The following is a 16,084-nucleotide window of genomic DNA, read 5'->3' as shown; positions in this document are numbered from 1 at the left end:
ATGGGTTCTTTGGGGTGGGGAGAGGGGGCACAGACCCCTTGACTTCTGGCTGTTTAGAGTGTATGGGTTCTTTGGGGTGGGGAGAGGGGGCGCAGACCCCTTGACTTCTCCTGGATGTCTAGGGTGGATGGGTTCTTTTGGGGATACACCAACCTCTGTCAACAGCTGACACAGCAAGCAGTTTTCTCCAAGCCACCATGAAACGTCTCTTTTCATCACCTCCAAGCTGCCACACCTTCTCTTTCTGGGCTCTCCTATTTATATTCCTCAGAGTCCTAGAACTTCTCCATGCTGCCAGAGGCAGGCTGTTACCAGCTGGCAAGTCCACGCCCTGCAGGAGGCAGTTATCAGTTGTGGACAAACTAAAGCCCAAACTAAAATCCCACAGTTGGGATTAAAACAAATAGATATTTATGTAAAATAACTAAGTTTTAAAAGAAACCCAGACTTCCATTACAAGCGACTGACACAGTCTTGGAAGAGACGCTCAAGCGAGAGGTGACTTTTTGTTTCTTCAGTGCCCCTGTGGAGTGGCGTGAATGTCGCTGGCGTGCCGCTGAAGTCGCTGAACCCAGCTTTAGGAACTGACTCAGACAAGGAACAGTGGAAAAAGGTCCACAAGCAGGTGGTGGAAAGGTAACAGCCGTTGCGTGATTTTTCAGCTCCCTAATGATCAGTATTGAGAATACATTTTGCTCCTGGCGGTGGCCCACAACTTTAATTCCAGCCCTTGGGAGCCAGAGGCAGGCTGAGCTCTGTGAGTTCAAGACCAGCCTCATCCATAGAGGGAGTTCCAGCAACGCTACACGGGGAAACCTTGTCTCAGAAACCAAAACCAACCAACCAAACAAAAAACAAGCAAACAAAAACCAACAAATTTTGCAGTTGGCTGGAGAGCTGGGCTCAGTGGTTGAGCGTGCTGGCTGCTCTTCCAGAGGACCTGGGTTGGATTCCCAGCACTACGTGGTGGCTTACAGCCATCTTAACACCAGTCCCAGGAGATCTGCTGCCCTCTTCTGGCTTCTGTGGGAACCAGGCACACGTGTGGTACACAGACATACACGCAGGCAAACACCCATGTGCGTAGAATCAACAAATAAAAATGAAAAAAAACTAAATGTTTCCTACAGAACAGCTGGAGCTGTTCTTGGCTTCCAGGGTCACCCTGGTGTCTACCAGCCTGTCAGCCCATGAGGCCTGAGCGGTCCCGCTGCTGGCAGTTTGTCTGCGGCACCTCTCTAGACCTTGAGCTTTTACTTTGGTGCATTTTCTCCTGCGTTTCCCTGATGAACTTAACCCATTTCATATATGTGTGTGTATATCTGAGACAGGGCATTAGTATATAGTCCAGGCTGGCCCTCACTCAGATTTTCCATCTCCAGCCACCTAAGTGTTGGGATTGAAAGTATGTACCACCACACCAGGCCTGTACCAGGAATTGTCTATGGTCAGAGAGCTGTCTATAGTGACTTTCAAGGTAATCAGAAGCTGTGCTTATATAGTTAAGCAGCAATAAAATATTAAAAGTTAATTCCACCTTGTGGTGCATATGTCCTAGCATTCTGACTTGATGATAAAATAAGAACTGACTCTTTTTTTGTTCTTTGTTTTGAGACAATGTCTCCCTGTGTGGATTGGGCTGCTCTACAACTCCGAGATCTGCCTGCCTTTTCCTCTGGAGTGCTGGGATTAAAGGCATTTGCTGCCATGCCCAGCAGTGAGTCACTTCTTTAAAGTGAAGTTGGAGGTTGGCCTAATGCTAATTACTGGCTAATTACGAAAGATCTGGTTTCTGCCAGCCCGATACACTCATCCTTGTTTGTTTAAACCTGCCTAAAATGTTACACCTGATTGAATCATTAAATGGCCTCTACCTGGGCAGGACAGAATAGGGTAGGCGTGGCAAAGGTTTCCAGCTTCAGAGAGAATCACGGGAGACAGGTGGACTGGAAGGGAGGAAGGAGGAGGAGGCCAGGGTGGGTTAGCCTGTAGAAAAAAGCCACATGGGGCCGGGAGAAAGGACTCCAATAATGGCATGAAAAGGCCCAGATGAAAACTAAAAGCAAGTACCATGGAATTCTGGATGGAAGGTAGACCAGATGAGGATTAAGGCAGACGGCACTGGATGGGGCTGGGAGATGGATGGTGAGGATATTGAGACAGTGTAAGTGAACTAACTGCCCCGCCCAAGGGAAATAAGGCAATTATAAATGTAACAGGTTCTGTGGCTTATTATTTGTGGTAGCGGGTTAGATGATACCGCCGTGACAATCTTAGGGCTAATAATAAACATTACATAGCCCAACTCTCCTCTCAGGTATTTACTACATCAGAGTGAATGATGACATTTTATGAGACTTATTTATTTGGGATAGGATCATACTGTATCTCTGGTTGGCCCAGAACTTACTATGTGGACCAGGCTGTGTCGGAACTCACCTATGACCACCATGTGTGGCGCAGGCCTACTTTAAAGATTATAAGCTCGTAAACACCTCTAGAGGAACTCGAGGAAATGTCAGTAGCATGGCACAGACACATGGGTGCTTCGGAAGGGTGTGTGAGCAGCAGTGTGTCTTGGAGTTGACAGCGCATGAATTCGATTTTCTTCCTTGTGCAATTGCAGTGGCTATGAGGTCCTTCGGCTCAAGGGCTACACCTCCTGGGCGATTGGGCTGTCTGTGACAGACCTGGCCGGGTCGATGCTGAAGAACCTAAGGAGGGTGCACCCAGTGTCGACGCTGGTTAAGGTATGCTGGAGGAAATGTTCATTCACCTTCCCTGGCCACTGGTAAGGTCGAGTGGAGGTCACCTCAGAGAGGCAGGTGGCAGGGTGGTTCCTGTGGGAGGAAGTATGGGAAGAACTCGGGAGTGGGGAGCTGCAGAGGGCACGAGGCTGTGGGCATGTATGAGGAGTTGCGATGCACTGGCAGAATCTAGAGACCTCTCCTGACCCTCAGTGTTCATACATGACACATCCGATCAAAGCTCTTCCATTGCCTTGCCACAAACCCAGCCTCGGCCATGCAGGGATGAGGGGGAAGGGGCGGGCAGATGGGGAGAGGTCACTGGGTGTCTTCACCCCCAGGGGCACTGGTGTGACAGTTGGTGTGGAGCAGCAGATGCTGGCCTGTGCAGGCAGATAGGATCATTGGGCTGCCCCACTTAATGTCTCACAGCCGTTTCTGTAGCCTTGGCTTTGGCTATGAAAGTGGAAAGACTGTTGGGTCACTGGCGAGAGTTCCACGGCTGAGCACTGTAAGTGGCTGCAGGTCTCATATCTCTGTACAGCCTGGGAGTCCCAGGGTGCAATTCCAGGAAAGGTAGCAGTTTAGGGGTCCAGAAGAGCAGAGATACAACCCAAGGTCTTTTTTTTTTTTTTTTTTTTTTACAACCCAAGCTCTTATCCTCACATACTAACCTGGGCGTGTTAGAGTAACCCCCAGCTCCTCCGGGGCTTCACCTCTTCATGCTTGAGAAACTCATGTGTAGCAACTGGTGTCCAAGTGGTTCAGGTAGCGCCCTTGTTAAAGGTATGAAGTACAGGCTCCCGGTCACCAGCTACCTTAGCCTTCACTGTGCCCTAGTGTGCTGGCCAGGTAGGAAGCTCACATGAAGACAGCTAACCCTTTAGACATCAAGATGATCTGTTGAGGGATGAAGGGGATTTTGTCTTTCCCTGGTCCCCTTGAAGACCTTAGGCTCATGGTCCAGGATAAAGAGGGCCCTCAGCTCGCCCAGCTCACTGCCTTGTGCCTAGCTCTGCTGGGCATTTTTATTCTCAAGATCTCTTGCACAGTTGCAAGGAAACCAACTAATGATGTGACCTTGTGTCTCAGGGCTTATACGGGATAAAGGAAGAGATCTTCCTCAGTGTCCCGTGTATCTTGGGACGAAATGGTGTTACTGACATTGTGAAGGTGAACTTGAACCCTGAGGAGGTGACCCTTCTCAGGAAGAGTGCAGAAACCCTCTGGAATGTCCAGAAGGACCTGAAATTATGACATCTCCACACCGAACTTTTTAACAGATACATGATTGCGTATTTCACATTTCAACTGTTTCCACATAATAGAGAAGTAAATAAAATATTGGAAACCTATGACATCACATCAGTTTCAAAATTAGAAAATAAATGTCAAAGATGCATCTCCCCTTCCTGTTCTATATAGCTCTGGCTGGCCTCAAAACAGGATCTGCTAGTCTCCCAGTGCGGGGATTAAAGGCATCCACTGCCATGTCTGGCTGAAATCTCTGCCTTTTATAAACCCTTTGTCTATCAAGGGAAATTATGTCAAGGAACCAATGAGTGAGCAGTGATAACTGAGCACATGTGATAATTCACTGAACTCACAAAACAAACTACTTCTTCCAGTTCTGTTTGACTGTGTTCTCTCATCTTTTGTCTGTTGCGATGCCGTATTCACATTGTTTCATTAATTCCCATCTCTCTTTATATTATTGTTTTCTAAATAAAATACCATTTATACCAAGGGCCTGGAGATAATGGCTCAGCCATTCCCAGCACTTGCTGCCCTTCTGGAGCACCCACTTTGTGGCTGACACCTTCCACAGATACACATACTGGTGAAATGTTCAGACACAGAACTAATAAAGCTTTTTAAAAACAACCATAAACTGGTGGTGGTGGCAGTGGCGCACTCAGGAGGCAGAGGCAGGCAGATCTCTGAGTTGGAGGCCAGCCTGGTCTACAGCGTAACTTCCAAGATAGCCAATGCTACACAGAGAAACCTTGTCTAGAAAAACCAATAATGGTAAGACCATATCTATCAGAAGAAAATCACCTCAGCGTTTGAAGTGGGGTAGAGCTGGGTGTGGCGATGCCAGCGCCCAGGAGGCGGGGGCGTGGGCGCAGCAGACCACTCCTGTGTTGCTGTGCAGTGTGGGACTCTGTCCAGTGAGCCAGAGCTCAGGGTGCTTCAACTCCTGATGCTGATTAAGGCGACACAGCAGTTGCCTCGACGTCCAGGATGGGAATGAGCGTGCTCTTCCTCAACAAGCGCAAGCCATTTCCTTGAGTCCGTCAATTTGAGGCAGACATTAGAAATGTGCAAAGAAAAGCCAAATGCAAGGTGACATAGGACAGGGCTCCTCAGGAAACAAGACACCTGTGTTCTAGGCTGTTCCTATTGGGCCAACCATTGGCTGCTTAGCATGTTACTCCTTTCTTGACGTCCTCATAGTCCTGCTGTCCTTCAAGCGGAAAGAGCCACCTGTGGGTCATGCCCCCCCCCCCCCCCCGCACACACACACAGGGATTTTCTGTGATGCCGTCGCTATTCTGGAGCTTGTTTTGTAGACCAGGCTGGCCTTGATCTCACAGTGACCCCCCCCCCCCACCTCGACCTGAGTGCCGGGACTGAAGTGTGTTCCACTACATCATGCTGGGTTTTGCCTTTTTAATGATTTACTTTATGTGTGCTTGCTTGCCATGCGTGCACCGCATGCATGCGTTTATCTGAGAACAGGACTGTGGGTGAAGTTACAGGGGACTGAGCCGCCCGATGCCCGGTGCTGGGACTGGAACCCGGGTCAGCTCTGAAAACACATGCATACAAGCACCTCAGCAGGCTGTATTGTGTTTATTGGTTTGTTTGTATAGCAACAATGGTTAAAGAGGAGGAGGCCTGGAATTCAGAGACAAACCGGCTGTTAAGAGCACCCAGGTTTAGTTCCTAGCACCTATATAGTGGCTCACGACTGGCTACTGCTCCAGTTCTGGGGAACTGCATGCCCTTTCTTTTTGGGAGCCGCTGTTCGGGCAGCTGCTTCGATATTTAAATCTCAACGGAAAGACTGGTTTTACCAGGCCTTCACTGAAGTCAGGGAAGAATTTCCAAGTCCATCTCCTTTTGTTTGAGACAGCAGGTGGGATAGCTTGTCAAAATCACACCTCTTGTTTCACCTCCTTGTAAATTTAACCCATTGTTCTGAGCTGTTTTTATTCTGGCTTAAAGGCAGTCTGAAACAAAGCCAGGCGGCTGGTCCAGTCTACTCTCCACTAGAAACTCTCAGAAAGGTCCCATGTGTTGTGTGTTAGTTTATTAATTTTAGTCCTCACTCCCAACTCAAGAACCATTTGACCCTGCTGGCGGGCTCCGGCACTTTCTTAGCCACTTGCAACAAAAAAAAAAAAAAAAATCATTGTTTTTAAAAAGGAGGCCATGACTTTGTGAGAACCAGTAGGGAGTGTAAAAGGGAGAATGAAAAATAATGTAACTGAGTTTTATTATATTCTTCTGACTTCCATAGGCACCAGTCACACACATGGTACATACACATACATACATACATATAAAATACATCTAAATAAAGCTGTGTATTTAGAAAGTGCTTGACACTCTTACAGAGGCCTGGTTTAGTTTCCCAGCACCCATGTTGGGTAGCTCTTGGCTACCTGTAACTCCAGCTCCCGGGGCTCAGCAGCCTCTGCAGGCCACCCACACTCACATGCACAGAAGCTAACGGCCTCACCCACGGTAACACCCAGGATTCCACATCTGCTGGGGTCTCTCTAGGCCGAGGTGCATTCAGAGTCTTGCTTCCATGACTGGCCATTTTGAAGATTCAGGTGGCTGGAATGGTGTTTTCCTCTCTGAGGGCAAGGTGCCACTTCACTGTGTCACACCAGCGTGTGCTGCTGGCTTGGTGGCTTGGCCACCTGAGTCAGTTTGCATCTCTAGGGCAGCTTCCATTTCCTGGTTTTGTACTGCACTTTTTGGAAGTCTCTGCGTACACTAAGCAGTGGAGGATCTTTTCCATCTTCCCTGAGGATGGAAAACTCCCCTCCAGAGTACGACCTTCTTTCTCATAGGGAATTTGACTCTGCCCACCTAGTTAGCATTTATCAATATCATTATGGCCTCATGGATCTTATTTTACCTTTAGGCTGTAATATTGACTGCATGTGTTTGTTAGAGGGGACGAGATCAAAGGCCTCCTCAATGTTAAGCAAGTGATCTATCATCAGCCTAGATCTTCAATTCACTCGAGTTTGAGACAAGGTCTTGCTAAACTGTTCAGGTTTGCCTTACTCTATGTATGTATGTATGTATGTATGTACATATGTTTGTATGTATAAATGTATATATGAATTGTGTATGAATGGATGAATGCATATACGAATGTATGTGTGTGTGTATGTGTGCATGTATGAATGTATGTGTGTATGAATATATGTATGAAAGTATGTACAGGCAGGCCTTGAATTTGTAATTCTTGTGCCTTAACCTCCCAGAAACAGGAGTTAATAGCCTGCAGCCAAGCAGCTGCACTGCTAACACAACCCCCCCTAAACTGCGAGTTCTCTAACTCAGCCCCTCAAAACAGCACCCTGTTTCTTGAGTTACATCTTCAATTTGTAGGATAATCTGGTGTGATCTAGTTTAAAATGTGAGTGTACAGCCAGGTGGTGGTGGCATACGCCTTTATTCCTAGCACTTAAGGGGGAGGCAGATCTGAGTTCGAGGCCAGCCTGGTCTACAGAGCAAGTTCCAGGACAGCCAAGGCTACACAGAGAAACCCTGCCTCAAAAAGACAAAACCAACCAAACAGAAGGCAATATGTACAGCTCTGGATTTTTGCTAAGTCGATTAAAGTAACTGAAGAAATAATCTAAGTTGGCTTTGTGCTTAACTTAGAACATAGAGGCGTGCTTGCAGCGAAAACAATATAAATAATGTAAATACAGATAAAATATGTACTTAGGGGCTGAGCAGAGGCTCTGGGAGAGGGCCAGGGTCAGCACCTTGCACCCACATGGCAGCTCACGACAGTCTGTAACTCCAGTCCCAGGAGATCCAAATGCCCTCTTCTCAGTGCTTGGGAGGCAGAGGAAGGCAGGTCTCTGAGTTTGAGGCCAGCCTGGTCTACAAAGTGAATTCCAGGACAGCCAGGGCAACACGGAGACACCCTGTCTTGAAGAAACCCTGTCTTGAAAACCCAACCCTCTCTACTAAAAACATAACAAAACAAAGCAACCAAACAAATGTGCTCAAATTGTTTCTCCTGCTGATGTCGCACACCTTCAGTCCCAGGACTTGGAGGCAGAGGCAGACCGTTCACTGAGTTCAAGGCCTTCCTGGTCTGCACACTGAGATCCTGTCTAAACAACAAACATGTCTCCTCCAAAGATAATATTTTCACAGGGTTAAAAATGAAAGTATAGGGGCTGGAGAGATGGCTCAGAGGTTAAGAGTGATGACTGTTCTTCCCAAGGTCCTGAGTTCAATTCCCAGCACCCACCTGGTGGCTCCCAACCATCTATAATGAGATCTGGTGCCTCTTCTGGTATGCAGGCAGAACATTAAATACATAATAAATAAATTAATCTTAAAAAAAAGAAGGTATAAAAAGGAAGTGTATGGACTTGTGAGCTGCATAGCCCAGTCTTTGCTGTATTACACATACATCAACCACTTGTTTTTAATTTTTTATTTATTCAGTTTACATCCTGGTTGTAGCCTCCTCCCTCCTCTTCTCCCAGTCCACCCTCCCTCCCTGTTCGCCCTACTCCTCAGAGAAGGGGGGCCCCAACCCACCCACCCCAGCAAATCAGTTGCATCAGAACTGAGTGCATCCATTCCCCTGTGACCTGGTGAGGTAGCCCCACCAGGGAAAGTGATCAAAAAGCAGGCAGCAGAGTCCATGTCTGATTTAGTCCTCATTGCCCTCACTAGGATCCGGGCTGCCCATCTGTTTAGAGGACCAAGCTCCACCCCAGGCACAGTCCTTCGTTGGTGCTTCCGTCTCCACAGGGCCCCCTTTGCTCTGGTTGACTCTTCTGGAGCTCCTGTCTCCTCTGGGCCCTTTTATCCTTCCCCCGACTATTCCACAAGATTCCCTGTGCTCCACCCAATGTTTGGCTGTGGGTCTCTGCATCTGCTTCCATCAGGTGCTGGGCGGAGCCACTTGGAGGGCAGCTATGTTAGGGACCACTCTGAAGGTATAGCAGAGTATCGTTAATAGTGTCAAGGGTTAACTTATTTTGGTTTTTCCAGACAGGGTTTCTCTGTGTCCTCCTGGCTGTCCTGGAACTCTCTGTAGCTCAGGCTGGTCTCGAACCCCCCGAGATCAACCTGCCTCTGCCTCCCCAGTGCTGGGATTAAAGGCATGGGCCACCATGCCCAGGTCACATCAACCCTTTAAATCAGACTCAGGTATGTCTTGCTGCTTCTTTTGCAAATAAAGATATTTCTTCCTTACATGAAGTCTCTTACTAGAAATGGATAGTATTGGTGTTGGCAAGACAGCTAACTCAGTGTGTAAAAATGCTTGCTGTGCAAGCCTGATGACCTGAGTGAGCTTGATCTCCAGAACCCATGTCAATGTCAAAGGAGACAACCAACTTCACAGATATGATGTCATGTCCACGGCAAGGCCCTCGCATATCCGTTCACATGCATCAGACATAATGGCACAGTTTCTTAAACATTTATTTATTGTTTTATTGATTAGTCTATTCACTTTGTATCTCCCCTGTAGCTCCCTCCCTAGTCCCCTCCCAATTCCACCCTCCCTCCCTCATCTCCCATGCCCCTCCCCCAGTCCACTGAGAGGGAGGTCCTACTGCCCTTCTATCTGATCCTAGTCTATCAGGTCTCATCAGGACTGGCTGCATTGTTCTCCTCTGTGGCCTGGTCAGGCTGTTTCCCCCTCAGGGGGAGGTGATTGAAGCCACTGAGTTCCTGTCCGAGAAGCCCCTGCTCCCAATGGCACAGTTTTTAAAAGGGAAGGGCAGGTGGTTGGCTCAGCAGGTAGAAGCATTTGCTCTACAAACCTGCCCGCTTGAGCACCATCCCTGGGACTCACAACGGAGAACTGACTCCCATGCAGCCCGGCACAGAAACGCCCACACACCATAATAAAGTACAGTTTAAAAAGACAGCGACTTCTCATGGAACTGTAGATACTCGCAGTCGCAAAGAGCCTCAAATTTTAATCTATTGATTCATAACACGTTTATTGAGCCCCTCCCATACGCAGGTGGGCTCTAAGCACCAGATGTGGACATGGGTAAAACACCAGCTTCGTCTGCTGGGAAATCCCTGCTTTCTCACTGTGCGGCCTCAGTTTAAACTGAAGCGAAGGGAAAGCTCAGCACCTGTTTTTCTTGGTAACCTGCCTCTCTCCTGCTTTGGACTTTCATATCCCGGAGCAATACTGAGGCCTATTATGCAGCCTGACAGACAATTCACAAGCTACACAGAGAGCTGGTTCAGTGGCTAAGAGCAGACATTTCTACCACAGCGGACTTGTGTTCTCCTCCAGCAGTCATACATGGCAACTCACAACCGCCTGTAACCCCACGGCCTCCTCATACAGGGCAACTCACAACCGCCTCCTCAGGCACCCACACTCATGAGCGTGCACACACGCTTTCTTTTCATTTCTTTGCGGTATATTCCACCACACTCTGCTTGGCATCTTTTAGGGTACAGATACTGAATTTACCTTTGTGGACCTGTGTGTGTTAGCATGCATCCACCTTTGTGTGTTCCATGGAGGTCAGAGGTGGATACCAAGTATTTTCACCTAGCACACACTACCTTTTTTTTGAAGGTAGGGTCTCTTCACCGAATCTGGGGCTTGCCATTTTGGCTAGACTGGCTGTGAGCCCCCAGAATCCTTCTGTCTTCAACCCTCACACCCAGGCTGGGATTGTAAGGCCACTATGGTTGACTTTTACATGGATGCTGGGTCCTGAACTTGGGTCTTTATCCCAGACAGCAAGCACTAAGCACTGCGAGATCCCTCCTCCACAAATCAGTGTAGATTTATACTATATGCATTTTTTTCTTTTCCCATATGGCTTCTGTGTGTAGCCCTGGCTATCTTGGAAGTCTCTCTGTGGACCAGGCTGGCCTCTGCCTCCCTAGGGCTGGGATCAAAAGCATAAGCTACCGGCGCCCGGCTTATACTATAAGCATTCTTACCTGAATACATGTAAGAAAACCATCTTTGTTTAACTCTGAGGACCCTTTCTGTTTTTATAGTAGCGCTGGGGGCTTCCTACTTGGCCTCCGATGTTCAGATCTCCTCAGGTTGTTCACAGAGCCAGCTCCTCACAGGCTGTGTCGGTGGCTGTGACGTCCTCACCCCTTTGCCAGCGTTGTCTTCCACACTTCAGATAGCTCTAAACCCTGAGCAGGGATATTTTACTGAGCTGAACCTAGATCGTCTAGGTCCAAAGCTGAGCTCTTGCTTGATCCCCACAAGGGTTTGTGTATAGCACAGCTGTGCCTTCCTTTACCACCCAATCCCCATTTTAATCTCACTGTAAACATACTGGTTTCCTGAAATGTTTACTAGGGCCTGAGCAGTGCTGCATGCCTGTGATCCCAGTGATTTGTGCAGCTGGGGCAGGATGACCGACAGTTGAGACAGCTTGGGACTGCTGCTCTTCCGGAGATCCGAGTTCAGTTCCCAGCACTCACCCTGGACAGCTCACAACTGTCTGCATTTCCAGCTCGTGTCTGCTGGCCTGTGGGGCCACTACATTCCGATGTACAGATACACATAAAAAAATGTTTGGGAAAATGTGGCAAGACTGTTTCAAACAAAACATTGAGCACAGCGGTGTTTTTTTTTTTTTTTAAAGATTTATTATGTATACAATGTGTGTCTGCGTGTACACCTGCATGCGAGAAGAGAGCACCAGATCTCATTATAGATGGTAGTGAGCCACCATGTGGTGGCTGGGAAATGAACTCCTGACTTCTGGAAGAGCAGCCAGTGCTCTTAACCTCTGAGCCATCTCGGCAGGGAGGAACGCTTTCTGTCTCCCAACCAGAGTTCAACCTCAGCTCATGGAGGGCTATCGTTACCAAGTGAGGCAGCTCTAACTGGAGAGCCCTTTTTCTGGTGATTTTGGTAATTTTACGGAAAAAGAATTTACAAATTAAACCTTAACACTACCAATAACGTCTCAGATCTTTGTGTTTTCTCGGTGTCGCAGGAGACTAGCACAGCTGTAACCAGCTTGTCACAGTGAGGATGTTTTTGAACTGCTGTCTGTGGGCTGCTTTCCACACTGTGAGGAAGGGGAGGCAGCACCATGGGGACCACGGGCTCTCCACAACTGTCCAGAACTCTTCCTCAGAGCACAGGTCTGGCAAGGCCAAGGCAGACTTTAGAGATATTACCCTGGAGCTCTGGAAGGGCATGTGGAGTAAGGGACAGAGAGATCCACCATCAAAGCACCTCGTACACCTGCTCGATGGCAGTTTTACTTAACTAGGCCGGGGTCAGGTGAGCAGGTCTAGAGAACAGTCAAGGGAGGCAGCTGATGAACTTGCAGCCGAGAGTTCAGGGCTGAGTAACTGTGTCCCAAAACCATAACCTATGCACAGGCCCAAACACGGAATTTTAAGGAGCATAGCTATTACCATGTTGTATTTACCATGGCTCCAATATGCAACTTAGGGAATCAGTGCAGGACTATATGCAACTTCTATGTGGGTCTGCTTTGGCCCATGGCATGCATGCCTGGCAATGGTTACTGCTGTACACATTTTCTGCATCTTCTTTCATTTATTTTGGATGGGGGCGGGGGGACTGTTTCGAGACAGGGTTTCCCTGTGTAGCTCTGGACTCTGTAGAGCAGGCTGTCTTTGAACTCACATCGATCCTCCCCCAGTCTCTGCCTCCCTGGGTGCTGCTATCAAAGGCATGCGCCACCATACCCAGTTTCTATTTTTAACGGATAATGTATCATGAAGTTTATTCCACAGCACTCAGGAATATGATGATCACTATACTTTTGTATACTTTTGGCAAGTTTTGAGGGGGGGTGTGAGGACCTCCAATTTTGTGGCTTTAAGATCATTTCGGCTGGGGCTGGAGAGATAGCTCAGTGCTTTCTGCTCTTCCAAAGGACCTGGGTTCAATTCCCAGCACCCACATGGCAGCTCACAACTGTCTGTAAGGCCAATTCCAAGGGATCTGACATCTTCACACTAATGCACATAAAATAAAAATTAAATAAAACTAATTAAAAACAACCATTTCTGCTCCTCTGGGTCCTTAGCATTTTTATGTGAATTTAAGAATCAGACTGTCAATTTCCACAAAACAACAACAAAAAACAGCAGATATTTTGATAGGGAATGTCCTGAATCTGTTTTTCGGTGTGATAGTGTTTCTGTGTTGTTCTCAGTCTATCTTGGGATGTCTTTCCACATCCCTGAGGTCTGTTCCCCCCGTTTTCCTGATGACCGGAGTTAGATTCCGTAGATTCTAACAGTCTTGAGGAGACTTGCTTCCTATACATTGCCCTCTGACCTCCACAGGAGCTGTGGCACGTGTGTCCACACACACAGATAATGTAGCAGATTAGAAGTTTATGACTGTGTGCACACAGCGGAGGTAAGTTTTCTGCATTTGTTGGCTCTGGGGACTGAACTCCCGTCATTAGGCTTCCTCAGCAAGGCCTTTACCACTGGCCCATCTCGCTGCATCTGAGTCACTGACTTTATGCTGCAGTTGCCACTGTTTTAAAAGAATTTCTAGAACAAAATCATGTTGGGTATAATTTTCTCCCTTTCTAATCTAGATGCCTTTTCTCTTGGTTACAATTTAAATAAAGTGTTTAGTCATTATGAAGGATATATACTTTGGGCTGGAAAGATGGCTCAGTGCTTAAGAGCACTGGCTGCTCTTCCAGGAGTCCTGAGGTCAATTCCCAGCAACCACATGGTGACTCACAACCATCTATAATGAGGTCTGGTGCCTCTTCTGGCCTGCACACGTATATACAGCTAGAGCACTCACACACATTAAATAAATAAATAAATAAATAAATAAATAAATAAATAAATAAATAGGATATGAACTTTAAGTTTCTCATAAATGTTTTTGAAGTTCTTTTCCTGTTTATTTTCCTGGTAATTATTAGATGGTATGGGTGTTTCAAGACAGAGTTTCTGTGTAGCTCTGGCTGTCCTGGAACTCCTGTAAACCAGGCTTGAATTCAAGATATCTGCCTGCCTCTGCATCCTGAATACTGGGGTCAAATGTCTATGCTATTTGTTGTCCTTTTTTTTTTTTTAATCAATACTGTTTCAAGAGAGACATGTGACTTTTGCATGTCATGTTAGCATGCTATGACACGTCATTTTTGGATGTAGGACTGGTTCTAGGAGAAATCCTAGTATTGCACTATCCCTTTGAATGCTCTTGGGTTGGGTTTGCGGGTATTTTGTCAAGAATGTCCACATTATTCTCTTGAGAGGCTGTCCTCTTTCTTGTTGTTCTGTGGCTTCTAAGGACTGAATTCAGGGCGTTGCACCTCTAAGCAAGCATTCTACCACAGTCTCATCTACGGTTTGGGATTTTCTTTTCTTAGGTAACTAAAAGAAAAAAAGTATCTGTTTCTTTCTACATTCACGTGTGTGGGTGTGTTACCTGCATGTGTAGGTCTGTGCACATGTGTGCCTGGTGCCGGCAGAGCACAGAAGAGAACATGGTAGCCCCTAGAGTGGAGCTAGATACAGCTGTAAGCGGCTGTGTGGGTCCTGAGAATCCAAAGCAGGTTCTCGGGAAGGCCACCCAGCTGCTGAGACCGCTCTCTGGCTCCCTGGCCTTCAGTGTCAGCACAGCCTTGTCTGTCTTTTGTATCAGAGCAACAGTGGCTTCAGAGTAGTGTGCTTCTTCCTCCATTTTCTTCGAGTGTGTGAGGGAGGTGTGTCTGTGTGTTGTGTATTGTGTATGCAGAGAGGTTAGAGAGCAACTTGCAGGAACTGGTTCTGTCTTTAACAACATAGGGCCCAGGACTGAAGTCCGGGACCGGGCTTGGCAACAAGCTCCTTCACTCCACGGAGCCATGCATGCCACTTGCCCAGGGCTGCTGTTTTGGTGAATTGTTCTGGTAAATCCAGACAGCTCCCGCTTTGCCGCAGAGAGGGTTTTCAGATTACTTACAGCATCTGTGTTTGCTGTATACCTAGTCCTACCTTGTTTCTGAGCCAGTTCTGGAAGGTTTCTTTCTGGGAATTGATACATTTATGTATTTGTTAGTTTACAGTTTGTTGTACTCCTCAACTGTCTTATCAATGGTCTTATTTTCTTGAAGATTAGGAGTGATGGCTGCCCCTTTCGTTTCAGATCTTAATCATCTGTCTTCTCTCTCTTTAGACTGAATCTCATAGGATAGCCCAGGCTGGCCTTGAACTTGATGCTTCTTGCCTCCTGATGCTGAGACTACAGCTATGAAACCAAATACCCACAGGTGCTTTTTGAAATTTCAGCTAGTTTGGAGTTCTTAGCTCTGTTCGTGTTTCAAAGAACTTGTTTTTAGTGTCAGTAACACTCTCTACTGGCTATTTCATCTTTTATCTTCCCCATAATATATTATATTTCTTGGTTTCTTTTTGGCTTCAGCATACTGTTCTTGTATTGCTGCTTAAGGTAGAAGTCCTGCTCTAATCTGAGGTCATTCTGGTTTTACAGGAGGCATCTACTGATACAGGGTTAGCATTCTTTGAGATGCCTGGTACCAGATCATGCCTCAGGAATCAGACTTTGGAATATCTGAGGTAGGCTTTAACAACTCAAGCAACTCTCATCTGAAATGGATTAAAAAGATCCCCCTCTCTGTATTTTTTAACATGTCAGTCTCCCCCAAGTTATAGTATCCTTTTTTACCAGGCTGGCCTTGAACTCAGAGATCCTGAGTGCTGGGATTAAAGGCATGTACCACTGCCCAGCAGTATCCTATTTTCTTTCAAAACTTCACTTCAAATACTTAAAATTTTGCTATGATTTCCTAAAACACCATACCAGAGTTATAATGATCATACCTCCCCACTGTGCTGGACTGTCTTGCCTAGTTAACACGAGAGTTCTTGATTTAAAAAAGTCACAGTTCAGTTGGTTCTAGAAAGAATAGATGTATCTTCCAACACACCTATTTCTCTGTGTTGTACCCTACACTAAATAGAACTGTCTTTATCCTATAGAAAACTGAACTGGAACTTAAGCTAGACATTGTGTCCCGTTGCCTAATGAGAATCCAGGCTTCTGACTAGGTTTCTGCATCTTTTCTCAAGTCCAAGAAAGAGAAAAA

At 46.9% G+C, this 16,084-nt stretch overlaps 1 protein-coding gene across 2 annotated transcripts in view; it reads left to right on the top strand.

The window, feature by feature from the left end:
* Positions 1-4,010, top strand: part of LOC129669405 (L-lactate dehydrogenase C chain-like) — an 11,843-nt gene extending 7,833 nt beyond the window's left edge. For both annotated transcript variants that reach the window (XM_055597630.1, XM_055597629.1), the window contains 3 exons: positions 519-636; positions 2,627-2,750; positions 3,840-4,010. In XM_055597630.1, the coding sequence (XP_055453605.1) occupies positions 519-636; positions 2,627-2,750; positions 3,840-4,004 (407 nt within the window). In that variant the 3' untranslated portion in view covers positions 4,005-4,010. The remainder of the gene's footprint in view (positions 1-518; positions 637-2,626; positions 2,751-3,839) is intronic.
* Positions 4,011-16,084: the final 12,074 nt, after the last annotated feature.

Source organism: Psammomys obesus, unplaced genomic scaffold (assembly GCF_907164565.1).
Source record: "Psammomys obesus unplaced genomic scaffold, mPsaObe1.curated_primary_1811, whole genome shotgun sequence".
Lineage (NCBI taxonomy): Eukaryota > Metazoa > Chordata > Mammalia > Rodentia > Muridae > Psammomys > Psammomys obesus.
The sequence above is the reverse complement of the archived record's forward strand: the minus strand, read 5'-3'. Positions and strand labels throughout refer to the sequence as shown.